The sequence below is a fragment of the Hesperophylax consimilis genome, chromosome 1 (genome assembly GCF_061612785.1).
Source record: "Hesperophylax consimilis isolate HC1 chromosome 1, BYU_Hcon_1.0, whole genome shotgun sequence".
NCBI classification, from domain to species: Eukaryota; Metazoa; Arthropoda; class Insecta; order Trichoptera; family Limnephilidae; genus Hesperophylax; species Hesperophylax consimilis.
Window position 1 is genome coordinate 10,533,082 of NC_142836.1, and position 20,696 is coordinate 10,553,777.

General features: G+C 36.7%; 1 protein-coding gene across 1 annotated transcript in view; it reads left to right on the forward strand.

Moving 5' to 3' along the window:
* LOC149426270 (uncharacterized) overlaps positions 1-20,696 on the forward strand; it is a 47,473-nt gene that overhangs the window by 13,745 nt on the left and 13,032 nt on the right. Inside the window, exons 2-9 of the mRNA XM_089636312.1 lie at positions 4,984-5,133; positions 5,396-5,553; positions 8,458-8,563; positions 13,364-13,519; positions 17,067-17,237; positions 17,725-17,892; positions 17,969-18,060; positions 18,387-18,566. Of these exons, the coding sequence (XP_089492438.1) occupies positions 4,984-5,133; positions 5,396-5,553; positions 8,458-8,563; positions 13,364-13,519; positions 17,067-17,237; positions 17,725-17,892; positions 17,969-18,060; positions 18,387-18,566 (1,181 nt within the window). The remainder of the gene's footprint in view (positions 1-4,983; positions 5,134-5,395; positions 5,554-8,457; positions 8,564-13,363; positions 13,520-17,066; positions 17,238-17,724; positions 17,893-17,968; positions 18,061-18,386; positions 18,567-20,696) is intronic.

Sequence of the window (20,696 nt, forward strand, 5' to 3'; positions counted from 1 at the left end):
ATACGCATTTGGAATAAAGAATTATTCGTTCATAATATAATTTTGGTACTTACAGTAATAAGAAGTTCAAATTTTGAAAATTAAAAGTTCATTGAACTGGAATAATGATAAGCATTACACAGGAATATTTCACATTACTTACCCATGCATCAACAACAGAAATTAGTTTGTCTAATATACTTGAAAATATGATTTCTGACGGAGGATTGGTATTTTTTTCTCTGGAAGAAGCTTCTATACAAAATATGATAATATATTCATATTTATTTTATTGTATTATTAGGACGCTGGTTTTACGGAAATATTAGGGGAAGGTTGCGCTGATTGGAATACCCATATTTGAAGGCGTATAGCTCCTTAGTTTTGGTACATAGAATAAACGTAATTGATTCATTAAAACCAACTGATTATTCATACAATAAAAGGATAAGTTACGGAATTTTACAACTTCACAATGCACGATAAAAGCGAAAAAATGGGTTGCCTAATTTGAATAACTGTCACCTTGTTTGGTCCACTAGTTTGCTATGATCGGACCAAAACATTTATGAAGCAGGGTCCAATCACAGCCACCTTTTATAACTTTAATATTAATACATAACAAGATATTCAATAGCAATAATAAAAAACTCTAAACATCAATTAAACCATAATAATCAATTAAACTATAAAAAATTAGAATAAAATACTTTTTAGTTTCATCATCGGTTATCTTTTTTAACATTAGGAAGTGACAATATACCTACATATTTTGACTCTTTTCACAATAAACAAAATGAACAATTAAAAAAGAAACACAATGAACATTAAAACGGAAACACTGGAAATATCAATACAGAAACATGTATTTGCAGGCATCTTAAAAATAATAATAATTTTTTTTTGGTAAACTAATGTTTTTAAGACAAGATTTTTTTTTTTTATGCATAGCACAAAGGGTAACAATTATTTTACAAGCAATAATTATTCGCCTGAAACACTCATCCACATTGAAAAATCTCCTGATAAAAGATACATGTGTAAGACTATTGAGTCTGGAAAACCCCAGATTCGACGTAATGTGGGTGCGTGTCAATCTTGCCAGTACGGCAAGATTCTACGCATGTCTATACCGCTCACCGAACCATAGCGAATCAGACACTTCCGAGCTCTTCAAACATTTGAGAGATACTATTGATGATCTCTTGCCCCGCTACCCTTCGGCCGAGTTTATTGTTCTGGGGGACTTCAATGTTCATAACGAACCATGGTTGAAGTTCTCAGGCCCAACGGACTCGGCTGGCCGACAGGCGGAATCCTTTGCCATTTGCTACGGATTAGAGCAACTGGTTCAGGAGCCTACAAGGGTTCCTGATGTCCAGACTCACCGTTCCAATCTGTTAGACCTATTCTTAACTACTGTGCCACACGGTTATAAGATTGACGTCACAGCGCCTCTGGGATCATCTGACCACTGCCTAGTGACGACATCAATCCCCGTTAGCCTCAGACCAACCAATGAGAGGCTGAGGAGAAAAGTGTGGCACTATAGGTCAGCAGATTGGTTCGGTATGCGGGCCCATTTCAACGCTTTTCCGTGGTCAGCTGTTTGTTTTCGGACTTCGGACCCTTCAAGATGTGCCCAGGAGATTGGTGAAGTCATCAAATCGGCGATGGATGGCTTCATACAATCGACTACTAAAGAAACTGGTGTGGGCTCAAAGCCGTGGTTCAGTAGACAATGCTCCGAAGCAGTTCGACGAAAAAACGCGGCTTACCGAGCCTACAACACATCTCGAACGCCCGAGAGCAGATCAGCATACAACAAATCGGCAAAGGAATGCAAGAGAATCATTAATAGGTCAAAATTCGAACACGACCTGCAGATCAGCAAAAAGCTGGCTGCCTGCCCGCATGTCAGCAGAGCATTCTGGTCCCTTGCGGGCTCAATAGGTCGGAATTTTTGCAAACCCAGTTTGCCACCTCTTACCAGACCTGACGGCTCACTAGCAAACACCGCCACCGAAAAGGTTAACTTATTAGGGAAAATGTTTGCGGAAAACTCGACCCTCGATGATGGAGGTGCTGTTCCGCCGTCGGTTCCTCACTGCGGCTTCTATATGAAAAAGCTGAGGATCCGGCATCGGGATGTACTCCACGTTATACGGGGGCTCGATGTTAACAAAGCTAGTGGACCTGATGGAATACCTGCCCTGGTATTGCAGAGGTGTGCTGCGGAAATAGTTCCAGTTTTGACAAAGCTCTTCAAAATGTCCCTGAAGTGTGGCACTGTGCCCTCTGGTTGGAAAAAAGCGGTCATTCACCCTATTCCCAAGAAAGGTGACCGCTCCAACCCGGCCAACTACCGCCCCATAGCGATCACATCAGTTCTGTCCAAAGTGATGGAACGTGTGATCAACGACAAACTGCTCACATACCTCGAGAAGAACAAAATTATCAACGACCGTCAATACGGATTCCGGCGGAACCGCTCGTGTGGTGATCTTCTCGCGTATGTGTCGCATGTTTGGGGGCGGTGCCTGGAACGTCACGGTGAGACCCAAACGGTCGCACTAGACATATCCAAGGCCTTTGACCGGGTCTGGCACCGAGGACTTGTCAACAAATTGCCTTCTTACGGACTTCCCGCATCCCTGTGTACGTGGATTGTTGACTTTTTAAGGGATAGGTCGATTCAGGCAGTTGCTGACGGTTTCACCTCATCCTCACACTCTATAAATGCTGGCGTCCCACAGGGATCGGTTCTGTCTCCGACTTTGTTTTTGTTGCACATCAATGACCTTTTGACATGTGCACCGATTCATTGCTACGCGGATGACAGTACAGTTCATGATAGCTTTTTGTTTGACAAGCCCCCAAAGGGCACACAAACTCCAACGGCTCGGAGGGCTTTGAAGCAGAGAATGGACGGTTATCTCGAGAGTATTCCCTCCTGGGGTAAAAATAATCTCGTCGAATTTAATGTTTCAAAGACCCAATCCTGTCTGATTACGTCTAAAAAGTATCTAAATGATAATCTAGCCTCCTTCAACGGAAGCAATCTTCCGAACAGGCCTTCCATTGATATGCTTGGTGTAACTATAAGTGACCAGCTCAGGTATGGGGGTTCCATCGAAGCCAGAGTAAAGCTGGCCTCTCAGAAGCTGGACGTACTGTACAGGGCCCGCAGATACTTTAATAGTACACAACTGCTGACCCTGTACAAATCACAAGTGCGCCCTACTGTCGAATACTGACCTACCATCTCTGGTCCGGAGCCCCTAAATACCTGAAAAAAACCCTTGAGTCTGTGCAGAAACGGGCGGTCCGTTTGATAGATTCCCCAATCTTAACAAACGGACTGCAATCTTTAGAGCACAGGCGTCGGGTAGGTATGCTGTCCTTATTCTATCGGTATTACAATGGAAGATGCTCTGAGGAACTAGCGTTATTGATCCCTTCCGCACCGGTGCGTAGTCGGGATACACGCCAAACGCGCGCCCAACATTTGTACACGGTTGACATTTGTCACATGAGAACGGGTCGCTTCTACGATTCGTTCTTGAGTTCAACAGCTCGGCTGTGGAACGAACTGCCGGCCTCTGTGTTTCCTCCCTCCTACAACATGGGACTCTTCAAGACCCATGTTCACTCCTTCCTCTCCACAAAAAGACCCTCCACACAGCATCCCCAAAGATGACATAGGCCCTGAGGGAAATTATTTTCTTCAGGGCCTCCTGTGTGGAGTTAATATAAAAAAAAAAAAAAAAAAAACATGACGCCAACGGGACTCGAAGGGACACAGTCCCGAACACACTTTTTATTTAATTTTGTTGGGTATTTATCAGTTTCAAACGTCTTTACAGGTAATGCAACGAATATTCATTTGGTCCCTTTTGGATTTGTGGATTACAAAAAAGTAAAACATAAAAGGCATTATTTCTCAAGGTATTTTTTAACGCAGGCCGACTCTTCTTGAACCACGGCTTTGCACATATTATATTAAACACTGTTTTCGTATTATAACATTCTCTATGGGAGAATTCATTCGCTTGTTCGTTTTTGTGGTGAGTCTTCGGTTTAGTATTGCCTTGGGTACCCCATACATCATACTAGGTGCGTTTAGAGCAACTTGGATAAGAGACAAGGTTTGTAATGCCAGGATCATGCTGGTTAAAAATCGTTCCCACGTTTGGACCGGGTCAATGGTGGAGCCACTATAGCGGTTCAATCATCGCTTATCGCTGTTCTTAAAAAATCATTCTCACTTTTGGACCTGTTCAATGGTGGAACCACTATGGTGGTCCAATCTTAGCTATTTGCTGTTCTTAAAAAAAACATTATAAAACTTGAACGACTTTTCGAACACATTTAAAAATAAATAAAAATAGTAATACACACACGAAGCTCACAAAAAATCAATAGCATCATATTTATATTTAAAGTCCACAGCGTGAACTTTGTATCCGGAGCTCGAGTGACATAACGAAATACATCACACTTCAATGGAAGTCGCGAAGACACGGAGAGTAGAAAAGGAAGTCTGTACGGGGTATTTATTGCTTGCTGTTGGGCCTGGTCTTGGATTTTAAAAACGGTTAGATTCTGAAATAAGTAATCCATTCTTTGCGCTGGTCCATTGATACCACCCTCCCCCCCTATATTTTTCCATTCGTTTCCCTGTGAGTTTAGATCACGATCATTAATAATTACTCCTTTGACGAAGCTCCTACGCAAATACGATGTTTTCATACTGTTTCTTCACGAATGATGATTGTGACCATTATGAATGATGACTTGCTTCCCTGATGACACCTCCAGTCACCCGTGATTTCCTTTGCTAATACTATTTATGTGCGCCTCTCTAAGTATTTATCTGGTTGAATACCTTCCTATAATATGTACTCGTAGGAAAGATGTAAAATATTATTTTAATAAGATAAATCCGTTTCTATTTTTTATTCTAACAAATGAAAAAATGATTTTTTTTTTTATTTATTTCAGTTCTGAGTTTCTTCTACCCCTCCACCGAGTCCGAATGCCTTGCGGAGGACCGGCGGCGCTCGGGCACGTGTCTCAACCCTTACCGCTGCCACCAGAAGGGCGGCACCTCCAGCGGGTTCTGTGCGCACGGTTTCGGGGTCTGCTGCGTATGTAAGTTTAAGCAAATCTTCATTTTGAGGCGTCAGTCATTGTCATTAATTATTATACTTGACCAATGAACTCCGGAATATAGGACTCCCGCTAAGTATGAGTTTTCCAGATTTAATTGAAATAAAAGATTGTGTTTCGTGTAGTATATTTGTCTGGAAATTTTTAATATGGGTAACCAATAGAACCATTAATATTATTTATGCCGTTCCCCAGTAACAGTGACCTGCGGCAAAGTGATAATATAATTATTCCCGTTCCCCAGTCACGGTGACCTGCGGCAAAGAGATAAAGCACAACCTGACGTATTTCGTGTCCCCCGAGTTCCCCAGCCTGGCGAGGAGCCTGGACAGCTGCACCCTGACGGTGTACAAGATGGAGGGGGCGTCACAACTTCGACTGGACTTCGTGCACTTCAATTTGGTGAGATATCTTAACCCCGTTAACTTTGACTATAAACTTCAAGGGAGAGACTATAAACTTTATATAAGGTTTATACATAGTTACTAATTACGAGTACTTTATGTTAAAGGCTTGGAAAATGAAGACAAAATTATAAATGTCGAAAAACGAGTATTTTATGATAAACATACTAAGTTTTACAGCGTAAGATGATACAAATGATATTTTTAAAGTTGTCATCATTTCTTTTTTATAGGAAACTCTCTTTAAAATATTTTTAAGGAATTAAATTACTAAAAAATCAGGTAATATCAAATGATGGTATGTATTTGTTTACAGTATCATATGAAATAAGGTATTACCGGAAAAAATATAATTTTGGAAAGGAATTGAATATTTATTGAGCGACACATTCAGTCATTACTTTAAATATATCGTCATCGTCGAACATTCAGAGAGTGATCAGTAACAGTCTGAAGGTCATAATTATATTCGGCAATTTATGTATGCATGATGTTCATTTTTGTAGCAATACCACAGAGATAACTGGTTACAAATTATTTGGAAGTAATGAAGTTAAAGTACACAAGTTCCCTCGACATTATATATATATTTATTAGGAGCACGTTATACTGAGCGGAAAAAGTAATGAAAACTTTTAAACATTTTATTTTATTTATTTCTGAAGAAAACACAGATACGTTACCTCAAATATGATGTCGGTGAATTTCGTCAAAAATTTTAGGACGTTAAAGCTTCAACCATCAACCCTGGTGCAGTGTAAAATATATTAATCAAATAATAATTGCACATAAAACCAGCTCTAACTTAATAAGCTCTGCAATTCGCACGTGCCAAATGAACGCAATAAAAGTGGCAAAAGCAATTACTGGCACCAGGTGCAATAAACGAATGAACATTCCATACGATTGCTTTCTGTCTACTGTAATTCTAAATTCATGTTATCAAACTCTAATGATTTCTAGTTTCCTACATTAATAAACATATTTACGTGTAGTGGTACTTATATTCCGTTCACCGTTATTTTCAAACACAATAATAATATTAATAATGGAACTAAAAACTTGTGATGTACGCGCAATAATGGAATATTTTAAATTTTTGTCTAGTAGTACGATTAATTTTACCGTTTGTTTTTAAATTGTGTATACAGTTTTATTTATACCCATGGTAAGTTCGTAATATTTAATAATACCAAAAGTTATAAATACATAATAATGATTGCACTAATAAGAAATGATTTTTATTGTAACATGTATCTACTCTCATGTTGCAAGATTTAAAACTGATTTCTTCTATGTGAACAGAGTAAGTAAAGTTATTAGTTATTACCTTGTGGGCTTAATAACAACCTAGAATGCAATGACATTTGCATATAAATCTAAAACTGTTAGAGAACAAATTGCACGGGTGACCTCAGAAACATTCACTGTCATCAGACTTAAATTATGTCTAGCGGGGCTTAGTTGTAATTTACTGTATGATCTTAGTGACATGAATGCGATGCACTTCCAACAATTCTAAGTGTAGAATAATTTGCAATGCTGACCTGAGAATCAAGCACTCAATAACTGTCATCTGCAATAACTCTTAGGTAAACTGGTTAGTCAGTTCCCCAGTGAACTTGTTGTCAACTTTACTAAACTGGACTCGATTTTCAGATGTCGAATATCTGTCATTTACTTTAAGGAAATAAATCATTAATTCAGCTGATTACCCAAAAAAATACCATACACAGGTAAATAATAATAGGTACCTAACTAGGGAATTTGCCAGTCAGTTTCCTAACGAGTTTAGTGGGTTAACTGGATCCTTTACATTACGGATACAAATTAAAATGGTGAACTGAGAATCATTCACTGGATAACTAACTAAATATCGATCTAACTAGGCAACCAGCAACCAACTAATCAATTCCCTAAATATCTATCTAACTAGGCAACCAGCTACCTAATCAATTTCCTAAATATCTATCTAACTAGGCAACCAGCTAATCAATTTCCTAAGTATCTATCTAACTAGGCAACCAGCTACCTAATCAATTTCCTAAATATCTATCTAACTAGGCAACCAGCTAATCAATTTCCTAAGTATCTATCTAACTAGGCAACCATCTAGTCAATTCCCTAAATATCTATCTAACTAGGCAACCAGCTAATCAATTCCCTAAATATCTATCTAACTAGGCAACCGGCTAGTCAATTTCCTAAATTGGTGTAACCTTTGCTCATTTTTACTCGATTTTAGTATATATCTCAAATCTAGCTACTTTATATTAAGGAGCAAACAAATTGCAACGGTGGCCCGAGAATAATTCACAATATCCATCTAGAAGTTAATAACTGATGGTGTATACCTATCTAGGAAACTATTTAGATAGTCCTTAGTGTGTTTGGTTATAAATACATGGTAAATCTGCGTTTTTTGAACTAAGAGGAAACAAATTACAATGTTGACCTGTGAATCATTCTCTCATACACTAGAATATTACGTAATACGTTCGTCTTTATTCCACGCGCGCTACTTACGTTCATATACAAATGCTGTCTTGTCAACGGCAATATTTAATAGGCATCTACATAACTAGGAGGCAATCTAACAAATTCCCTAATGAGTTTGGTGACACCCTTACCAAACTGGATTCAATTCTCAGATCTCAAATCGGTTTCTTTAAACTAACGAGGAAACAAATTGCGATTTCTACTTCAGATACTACTCATGTACCTACAACTATCTAGTTATCGGAAATATTTCAAAAGTATGCCATCTAACCAGGAAACGCCCTTACCAAACTGGACTAATGATCAGATCTTAAATCCAGCTCCCGTGAACTTAGGAGGAATTCTCATCACTACTGGGCGGTTCACTCACAGTTCACATTGAACAATTTGTGTGTAATTACAGGGCCAGCCTAATAGACTGACGGGCGACTGCGATTCGGACTTGTTCGTGATGTCTGGCGGCGGTTCCAAGGACTTCAGGCTCTGCGGGATTAATAGTGGACAACACGGTGAGTTCTAGAACCACCTAATTGCTTGAAGGAATGTTATAATATATTTGATGTAAGTAATCTTTATTTAAGAGATCGAGAGATTCGAAAGATTTATACTACCTTTGATGATAATCTTACTAGAAGATACAATGCTGATTTTCCTTTCATTTGAGTCGTTATAGTGAAGGTACTTCAGTATAATTCGATGCTACTAGTAAATCTGATCTAAAATCTTCCGTCGTGGAGCTGTAAGCTTTTTGACCCTGGCTAGAGGTCGCGTTGACTCGGAGACCAGAGTCAGAGACCACCATTCAGTAGCAAAATGTTGCTTGAAATGGCTTTAGCAATATTTTGTGACCTGATCTGAATATACTGTTTTTGTTATATTGAACATCAGAATCGGTTGAGTTATAAAGTAAATCAAATTTGGTGTTGTTTATTTGAGGGATAAGTAAGGAGAAATAACTAGTTATTAGTGTACATAATTATTTTAATTAATAATATCATGCAACCCAATTTAAATCTTTACTAAACGGTAGTGTAGGGATTGTGTTTTTAAGATAGATTCATGTCTTGCAAAAAATTCCACAATGTTTGTAATTAGGATGAATGATTACAGTAATGATGAAAAACCGGGCCTTTCTCTTTCCGGGTAGGCTGAGGTAGGCACTAGGCAGATCCAGTTATGTAGACGGAATAAATTATACGAGGAGTCAATTCTTCTTGGGAGCAGGTGGAGAGCGAGTTCTTGTCCACTTCTTTTTAAAATGTCCCCTATTAAATAAATAATTTTATATAAAATGACTTGTTACAGTTTCCTTGAAAATAAAAGCATGTGAAAGCATTCAGAATATTAAAAAAAAATTCGTACATCGATTACCTAAAAATTGACAAAAGTCATTGCGATTTCCCAAAGAACAAATATTTTTTTTATACTGTTTGTGAATGTCTTCAAAAGACGAAACAGTTTTCAAGTGTAAAAATATATAAATTACTTAAGTCCCATTTGCTAAATACTGAATGTCACCCAAGATGTCTTTACTATCTACTTGTTTCTTCTTGGGATTAAAAATTAATGAGTTGAGTTATAGTTTAAATATTGTTACAATATACTGTCAAATTACCCATCTGGTAACTCATCAAATACATATTTTTTCTTTCTTTTTGATATATTTTGTGTATGTATGTAGTATTACTTTATGATTGTGATAACTCTGTGTTTGCTTAACTCATATGCAAATTGTTAACCTCGATAAAGGCTTATTCCTAGTGATGTTGATTTTTATGAGAAAAAACATGATTTATCTATAGTAAGATCCAATAAATAAATATACAATTAAGAGTCCCAACTGCTCCCAACCGTCTTGAGCCAGTGGAATATTGACATCCCCCTCTTGGGATATGTTGTGAGACTGTCGGTAGAGAGGAGGGAAGGAGATGGTGAAGAAGAAGCTGGGGAAGTAGCTGGTTAAACAGATCTGGTCACCAAATTCTGTTAATCCATATCAAGCGACGTTTCGATTCTGAATTGTGGTCTTTTACCAAGGTGATACTGAAAGTATCTACCTATTTATAATATATAATTTTACCAAGGTGATACTGAAAGTATCTACCTATTTATAATATATAATTTTACCAAGGTGATACTGAAAGTATCTACCTATTTATAATATATAATTTAAAATAAATAAATTAATTGTGTAGTTACACAAATGAATCAAATAAAATTTACTTGCGTACATCGGAATTGGAACCCACGACCCACGGATTCGTAGCCAAGGACCGCAACCATAAACAAAAACTAAAACAACTGTATTTATAAGTTCTGAGTTTTTGGATGAAAAGTTTTACAAAACGTATTATTAACTTTAAAATAGACAAAAGTTAATAGTAATTCAAAATTGTGGCAGAGGTATTTATACATTTTTTATTTGGTACAATATTTTTTACATTTCAAGTTTTCCAGTAATGTTGGCCTCACTGGGTGGCTTGCCCGTGCTGAGGCCTTCATTGTTATTATTGCCTTCAAATTGTTATTATTTATTGTACAAAAATAAAATAATGATGTTCACCTAATGGCTTCTTCGTTTGACAGTGCCTGGTGAATAAAGCTCGGAATTATGTAACATGTCTAGTAAATTCAGCGAGTGATGTGATACCTTAGTTTTGTTCTAGTGGTATTTCCAACAACCAGTTTCAGACCATACTCGTACCGACCTGACCTTCCTTTACCTTGAAATGATTTACAATGATCATTAAATATGTTTGTGATAATAAAGAAATACTGATTTAATATTATTACGGGTTACAATTGGACTTTAAAAAAATCTGTGTTTTCTCATAACTTTTCAACGCTATTTATTTTTATACAGGGTTTATATTCTATGTTCTTACATATTCTTTATTATTAAGTTTAATTTGTGGATTATTTTTAAGTTTCTGGATGTCAATAACTGGAATATGAGTTGAGCTCATTAAAAAAATCATACCCCTGAATTTTGATACAGAGACATATTAAGTGATTATACTTTATAGCAAATAAATTCACCTATATTTTACCGTTTAATCTATATTTTTAGGATTTACAAAAAAAAATTGTAAACTATGAAGTTTATGAAAACGCGCAAATTCTGCGAGTCAAAAATTTCATATTATGACGTGCTCAATACGTTTTTAGAAAACTGAGACTAGTAAAAAAAATTAATTACTATGTGACAGAAATTATTTTTATGTGACATCTCACAAGAGTGCAAAGGCAGGGGAACTAAGTTGCCATCCGTTTGGGCAGCATTGTGAGGAGTGTTAAGGTGGAGGATGTAGGAAGAGATTTATTAAAGCGGGTCTTGAAAAGGCCCGGATTATATGAAGGAGGGAAAACAGGTGTCGGTAGCTTGTTCCAACGGGTCAAGAAAACGGGTCGAAGAAACGCCCCATTCTCATGAAGCTAACATCAACTGTGAACGGGTGTCACGTGCACCGGGGATCAATGCTGCTTCTTAGAGCAGGCTCCATTAAATACATGTCTGACTTAGCATCCCCATATTGCGTCTGTGCCTTAGAGATGGCAATCGGTCTGTTAGCAATGGATTGTCGAAAATAGCGGAAGATAATACAAGCCGATACATAGATAACTTTTTGTTTATATCAAACGACACTTTGTGATGTGAAATTATTATTTAAATAAAAAAATTACTTAGTCAACATCACTTTTATTTTTATACTTATGCCAATCAGGTTTCGCTACAACCGTAGCTTCTTCAGGGCTGTATAATACTGTATTATAATACTATATAATAATATTACAATATTAGTGTACTGTTGATTCATACATATAATATTACAAAATAGTACTGTATTATACAGTATTATATATTACAGCTCTAAAGAAGCTACGATTGTAGCGAAACCCAGTCAGCATAAATTTAAAAAATTAAATGGTGTTTACCAAGTTATTGTTTTATGTAAACAAAGATAACTAGTAAGCTGTATTGCAATTCCTCCTTCTTCTCATATCTGCTCTGATAATGAACACTACAAGTCTTTCTGAAAAAGAGAGACTCAAAAAGAGAAGGGATCGCAAATCGTCTCAATTAAACTAGTTTTCAAAGCCTTCAGAAGTTTTTTTGAACGCACTTACTTATAAATAATCAGTTTAAATAAATTAAACAATAATAAAGATTCTTACAGTTGCGTGAAAACAATCCAGTTATAAAAGCTCTGTCATATTTGAAATGAACTCAAATTTATTTTTATTTTTAATGATAATCTAATGTTTATAAGACGAGCTTTTATGCATAGCATAAAGGATAACAAATAATTATAAGCAATAATTAGTCGAGTGAGATATTAATACAAATTGAAAATATCTCCCGCGTAAAAATAAATGCCGCCAACGGGACTCCCGTTGGCGGCATGTATTTGAGTGAAATATCAATACAATGAATATGTATTGATATTTCACTCGTCTAATTATTGCTTATAATTATTTGTTATCAAATTTATTTATTTATACTGAGTTTTTACAGATGTTCTCACTTACGTGAGAACAATATAGTATTAAAAACTCATTTAACACACAAATAGGTATATAAAATTACAAAAATATACTTGGACATCTAAATAAATATTAAAAAAACAAATAAAAGTACCAAATTATGTAAAAGCTCCCTCAAATGAAAATAGTACCAAGAGAGTAAAGTGAAAAAGGAGACACAAATACAGATTCAAGTAATTTATAGTATAACTAGCGCAACGTATTTTTTGGCCACCACAGAAGATTTTCTGTATAAAAGTATTCATATTTTCTGTTTAAATATGTACCTAAAATTACAATAGAGTCACAAGAGATACAAGATACACAAGAGATACGAGAGGCCCGAGAGATGCAAGAGACACGAGAGACACGGGAGAAACAAGAGACACAAGAGACAGAAGAGTCACAAAGAGAGACACGTAATTTAATTAGCACGACGATTGTTACATATTTTTGAGCAATTACAAATTATTATCATAACATATTATTTATTGAAATTATACATACACTTATACACAATACTGTGTTAAAAACATACTTTTTCGGAACAAAAGTACCATTATCTTTTTATTATGAAAAACGGCAAATGTCATTACGGCAAATTCATTATGTCAAAACTATGTAGACACTGCATAACGCTGGTTTTCTGTAGAAGATATTTAAATACATTATAATAACAATTTACAGACTGAAAATATATTTTTAAAGGATTTATGCAAGTAATAAATGTATTATTCTTCTGTGATTGAAATATTTATGAAATTGATGAACCCACTCGTTTGCAGTTTACTACGATATAGACAACAAAGTGAAATCCGTCACAATGAGGATGCGGCTCGGGCGGCGGACCCTCCAGCGGCTGTGGGAGATAAGGGTCACTCAGGTACCCTTTGCTCAGCGCGCCCCCGCCGACTGCGCACAGTACTTCACCACGGACTCGGGTATGTTACACAAACAGACACTAGGAAACAAACAAACAAACAAACAATACACTGGAAGTTAACTGATTGTGGAACGCAAATCATCTTATATATTGTACAGATAAATTTGCATTTTAAATAAATACGAAAATCTTGGAATCGCATATGAAAGCTTTTGTTGAGAGGGTATGGCAGGCGGCATTAAAAACCTTGGGTTTTGTTCACAGAGAAAACTTACTGATATAAAATACTGCTAATTTTTTAAATTTTTTTCATTTATCTATTAATTTTTTTTAATGTGACACCTCACAAGAGTGTCCTTGCCTGTGCAGTGTACAGACAGGAGAACTATGTCACCACCCGGTAGGGCGGCGTTGTGAGGCGGAATAAGGTAGGGGCTGTAGGAAGGGATTTGTTAATGCGGGCTTTGAAGAGGCTCGGATTATAGGAGGGAGGAAAAATAGATGCCGGTAGCTCGTTTCACATACGAGCCGACTTACACAAAAACGAGTCGTAAAAACGGCCCGTTCTCATGAAGCCAACGTCAACCGTGAACCGTTTATTAAAAATCTGATCAAATTATTGGTTTTCCTGTTAAAAACGAGACTGCAGACCTTTAACGAACGAATTTACAAAGTATCAGTTGACGAATGTTGTATGAGGACGGTGGAACACGTGTTCATACAAATGATAATATTGATCAATATCAATATGTCAATACATACTGGTATTTTCGCTTTCTGTCATGATATTAATTAGGAAAAGAACACGTGTTTTTGATAAATTCTGAGTGACTAATATTAGTGACTGTTATCAGGAAATTGGCACGCTATCACTTTTTTAACAGGATCATTTTTCTCCGTGTACTCTGTGGAACGTTGCGGAGTGGTTCGATTATTTGAAATCTTCAAGAGGTGGGTTATTCCCTTTAGCTGGATAAATGTTTGAAATATTTCTCTACGTTAATGCGGCCACATTATCCGTGGTTTTATGGTTATAACTTCTGCTTGTCTTGCTCTGATTTCACTTCATGCAGTTCAGAAGGACGAGGAATGCTGTCAGGACTTCTTCACGCTGCTGCGGTGTTGTTTAGAGAACTCGGATCAAGTCCCGTTGTTCTCCATGATGACTATCGAATAAAAGCTTTCGCATGTTTTGTTTTATCTTTATGAAATATGAACATCCACATTAAAGCTAGCGGCTTTATCACTCATTATTAACTCTAAACTCCAGAGTTTTTGCAGTGGTCCCGTCAAAAACCGGTCAGTCAAATTATCTGGATGATAAATTTAATATTACATCTAGCTGAAAAAAAAACTTTTTAAAAAGCAGGGCTTCTGTTTCTGAATAAATTTTTAATGCTTGCACAAAAACTTATTCTTCACCCACCATGCTGTGCTAGACGGGTCTCGTAAGTTTTTTCAAGTGAGTTACGGAACTATACGCTTTTGAAACCCCCGTAACTCTCTAAACTAGATAATTATTTAAATCAAACTTTATTATTCTATTTATTGTTTACAACATATTTTGTATTGCTTGTTTGTTCATTAACAATCATGTGTAAATAAACTTCTGTTAAGTTCTTGTTCGGGTAATTTATTTATATTTACATATTATCCATCTGTTTCATTTTTTGTAATCTCTGTTTGTGGTTTGTGTTTGAAATATCGCTACAATATTGTTGCGATAGTGCTCTCAAATATTAAGCAAACGATTTGTTGTAAACTTTGATAAAAACATCTGCTGCAATTCTTATTATCATTGTAATTATTAGGGTTCGTGTGTATACGTCAGAATACTTAAGCTTCTGATTTTCACAAATAAAATATCTCAAGTAAAACAAAAACTAGTAATATTATGAGTATGTTTTTAGTTCACATAAATAGATTTCCATCATTGAAAACATTATTAAAAACATGTAGAATTATTGTAAGCTCCTACCGTAGCAAAATTAATTTTCTAACTCATCGGGATTATATGGCAAGAAAAAAAAATTGTAAACAGAAGATGTAGTATAGAGCTGCGGTAACACGAAGAATTTTCGCAGTCCGGAAATCTGTCGTTAGTCGTCCTATTATAATAGTAGAAACCCATCAACCCAATTTATTGGAATGAATTCCATCGATAGTACGAATAATATAGTTGTAGAGGTAATAAGAGATGGAGTTTGCTTTACGCGACCTAGATGACACATTAAATTCTACAAACACGCGAGTTCACTTCAGCGAGTAAGGCTAGACCTATTAGACGTAATACGATTATAGGCGAACTTTACACGCGCGTAAACGTCAAAAGCTCACCTCGGCGCATATGTTTCTGACGGGTTCGCTGGAGTTCTGAAAGTTGGAAAGCAACCATTTTCATTAAAAGTTTTTTCAAGTTTTTTTCTTGTGTGAGTTCAAAGCTTTGTCTTCTTTTCACGGAGTTTGATGAACCTCTCATCTTCTCTATTACAAAAAAACTCAAGTAATTTCTCCGAGTGTCGGGTATGTAGGTACTTTCAGAATTTTTAATTTTTGATCAATGTTTGAATGTATTGCATTTTTAAAGCGATGATACAAAATTAAAGCAAAACATAATCCGGTGAAGAAAAACAAAGGTTTAAATAACAGTTTAAGTATTGGTGGGGAATAACAGTTTAATATTATGTTGGGGAAATGTTTTAATAATTAGTGCCACGCGAGGATAGTGATAAACAGGAGAGGAACAGATAAGGAAATGCAAGGACAGCAAGGAAATGTTAGTTGAAATAAAAGAACCGTAGATGCTTCTGTACTGTACACTGGAAAATCATCGTAATTATAAACATTTCATATTTTCAAACATGCTATAATTTCCTTCTCACCCCATTACACACTATGCAATTTTCTCAATATATTAGAAAATTACGCAAGAATTTAATTTATGGGGAGGAACATCAAATAAAATTAATACACTTGCAAAAAGAGTTCGCAAAAAGGTGAATACTGCGAATGATATTTTCAGTAAATTAATATTAAACATCATCGACGCTACAACTTCCAGAGAGCCAACAAAGCAAGAAGATTACTGGAGATGGTTTGAAAGGGAGATATATAAAAATAACGATTATAACGAAGTGTTGTGAAAATATTTAATAAAACACGACTTATTTAAAATACAGCAAAAGACTCAAATCTTTTTCATATCCAGAACTCGTTACATAAGAGAATCAGGTGTTTTTTGTGATTTTCGGAGCATACTGCGATTTTTTTTCTATCGATGGAATTTCATAATACAATTTAATTATTTTTCAACTCAGATTCTGAACGGAAATTATCTACAAAATAAGATATAATATATATTTTTAAGTACCTAAAAATGTATGTTCAAGGTAGTGCGATATATTTATGTCGGTAGAAAATCTGAATGTGGGGTCGAATGTTTTGTGTTTGCCTTCACACAATTCAGTCACCTAAATGTAAAACATTCCCAATACTCCTCCATCACGCCGCTTTTTATACGGCTACATACTTTGCCGAGCAGAGCTGTTCTAGTTTTATGTCTTGTTATAAAGCTGTATTAATTCCGACTAAAACTTTTTTTCCAGGGATTGTTGAAAGCTTCAACTTTGCGGAGAATGGGCGTCACCTCGCGAACCAGAACTACAAGGCCTGTGTGAGGCAGAGCAAGGGCATGTGCTCCATAGCCTATGAACCATGTGACGAAGAGAGCTTCAGGATAGGACCAAGTCTGGTTCAAGGGAATCAGTATGCCATGGGTAATATTCATTACTATTTACAATTTGGGATTTATATTTTCCCTGTAAGGATTATATGCACTTATTTTAATCATCTTCTGTTCCTTTTCGTTCTTCTGTTTTTCTTCTTCTATTTCTTCATTTTATGCTTCTTCTGTTTATTTTTCTTTTTCTTCTATTTTTGTGCTATGCTCAACAGTCGGTTGGATAATATGTAACTATAAATAAATAAAATATAATATGTAACTTATAAATAATAAAAATAATAATAATATCGGGAAAATCTTCACAAAATGCAGCCCAAAGTAATATGATAGTAAATTTCAAAAACATTTGCTTCGCTGTCTTTCTCTGATACGTTTTTCATAAGTTGGGTATTATTGTACCTCTTACTCTTCGTAATATGATTAAAATATTAGAGAAACTCTAGCTGTAGGCAATATTTATTGCAAAACTGTTTACTAATCTGTTTTTTTTCCCAAAAAACATAATTTTGTTCGAATTTCAGGATATGGCGATACTGGAATATTTGGAACTGGACCTGGAATGTTTGGAACTGGATCTGGTTCATTTGGAAATGTCCCTGGCTCTTTTGTAATGCCAGGACAATTTGGTGGACCGGGTTCTGAATTTGTGAGCGGACCTGTGGACCAAGATATTAGCGAAACTCAAGATGGTATACCTATTAACGATTTCATGTTATTTTTCTTGATTCTTCTAAAGATATCAATAATTTTAATTTTTTCAAATAGCACAAATGGTTGGAGAGCCGTTGGAAAGTACGGCAGAGGTGACGGGATCCGGAGATGGACCGGTAGCAATGAGATCTGATGAAGACAAAGTGGTAAGAATATTTATAATCTATATAACGTATAAAAGTACACGTCCTGATGAGGGACTACCTTTGATGTTATTTGGTATATAGCTTGAATTGGCTTAAACAAACTTTTATAACCACAATGTCTTACATCCTCCCTTTTCCTCTTCTCGTTCTCCTCACAGTATTCACCACTCACACCACTGGGTCCAAACAGTAAATGGGTTAAAAAAGTGATGCTGAGATTTGATTGCATGGCTCATTTGTAAGATTTTTGCACAGTTCTTACAATTTTTTTCACAGTTCTTGTTGATTTCGTAAAATCTTTAAGCAGTGACAAATATTGTTTTCAGAATCCATCCAGCTTTTGGAACCCTTACACGCAGTTCCTGAGCGCCACTCAGAACGGTGATATTCCCGAACTGTGGAGGTATTCAGGATATGGGAACTACGGACAAGGAACTTCTTCGTTTGGCCGACAGGGGTGCAGAGATCGCATTGTCACCCCGTGTGACGGGGATGAATTTCTTGGGGTTGGTTGTTTTCATAAATCACGAATGAACCAAGGAGTTATTCAATTTAAAGCGGACGTCTAAAACTATATAAAAATATTTTTTGTTGATGTTTTATTGATGAGAGATTATTATGGAGATTTTTTTCAACTCTTCGGACAAAAGAGGAATACTTGTGTTTATTTCATTTCGGCTGCAAGGAAAATGGTCATTTTCAGAAATCTTTTTTTTTTTAAATCATGACGGCAACCATGTGAACTCTTTTATTGGCATCCGACCTTATTCCTACATTATTTCATCTGGACCTCTTCAAGACCCGAACAACAAATCACTTTTTAAATGTAATTATTGTTTTTATTTATTCATTATTGTATTATACAATATTATTGAATTAAGCTCCTGCCGACAAGTTACTTGCAGTAGCTTAGCGGGTACTAATTCCAACTCTATGTTTTTTTTGCAAACACATATAAATAAAGGCAATAAAAATTTCCTTAAAATAAATAAAGTCAATGTAATAAATATATATGGTTACAAGTAGGACAAACATTTTACACTGAAGTAGGTAGGTACTTACAGTTAATTTCCATAAAACTTCGTATTTAAACTTGTTGAAAGACATGTGGAAATATTCACATTTCCTGCAATGCAGTTAGTAAATCTTCCCAGGGCCCAGGTGTATTAGCATTTATGATGTAGTTATGCACCTGGGAAGAATCAGAGGCCTGTGTTGGAGACCTCGCATGAAATTATCCTGCACATAGAACAGAATAAAAAGTTCCTTAACCCGCCTCACTTTTGTTTACCTAGATTCTTATTTTCTACTTGTATAACTGTTCTTTATACAAGTAGAACGGCCGGCGCATTGCCCCTCACAATTTTTACCTCATACGGTTGTTATATTAATGTTACCTGGCTATTATACACTTAGAGGCCTTATTTAGAGGTATTTTGTCGGTAGGAAAAAAAATTGTTAAGTACCTTACTAATATTTAATTTTTTGGAGGATCATACTCTTCGTTATCAGCTCACCAGCAGCCAACCTTGGCCATATACTACATACGTATCTGTTTGTGTTATGTTGGGATCGGGGGAGAAATTGAGCTGCATCTTATTTTTGGGAATTCTCCGCATTTGCCTGTGGAATAAAGAAAATCGCAGAAAACAGTATACAGGAGTAAACGGCCGTCTGTCAACTTGAAACAGAGGCGGCCTTCAGTAACATCGGTATATGATGTACTGCATTTTAAAGTGTGTGTATGTGTGTGTGTGTGTGTGTGTGTGTGTCTGTTTTATGTTAATATATACTTATCGAAAGATAGGTAAAAGAACTACATATACATAAAAATTATAAAATATTATATAAATAGATCGTTGCTTATTCGTCCGCATTTGAGTTTGTGAGTCTAAAAAGAATGAAGTTATTTGTAGAAAAGTTCAGTCAGTCTGTGTGTAAAGTATCTGGGATCGCACGCACAGAAGACCTTGGAGCAGGGCCATTATATCAACTCCGCTGAAAGTGCTCCTGCTGGGGGGGGGGGGGGGGGAAGTGGCTGTGACTCGCACTGCTGTTGGGCGGGGGCAGATCCTTCGGCTACATTGGCCTAGGCCCGTCCATCCGTCTCCGCCTGAGGAGGTGGCCTGCTGGGACCCTGCTGTGCTGGGCGTCTTGGGTCGCTGCTGGAGCGAGGCGACGTATGCTACCCGCTTCGGGCAGCCTATGTAGCTTCTCAGATGTGAGCCTCCGCAGTTGCAGCATGCGGCGGGCTCGTCTCTCGTTGTTTTTGGGGCATTCTGCCGAAGCATGCTCTGCAAAACACTTCACACACCTTGGCGTATGTAAGCAGTTTTGGGATCCGTGGCTGAATTCCTGTCACCGGTAACACGGCGTGCCGTGCTGCAGGTGATGAATGTGGTGCTTCTGCAGGCGTATGTGGCAGTGGCACGAGTATTTGATGGCCGCCTGCAGCTGTCCCATAACATTGTAGTGGGTCAGGTAGATGGGGTAGTCGGCTGAAGCGGTTGTCATCCTGACCACCTTGATGGCCGGGAAGCCTTATGCTTCGAGGTCCTAGTTCGAGGTGATTTCAGCAGTCTCCACTCTCGGCAGACCCTCGATGACTGCCTTCTTCAGCTTATCAGCCTCGGCCG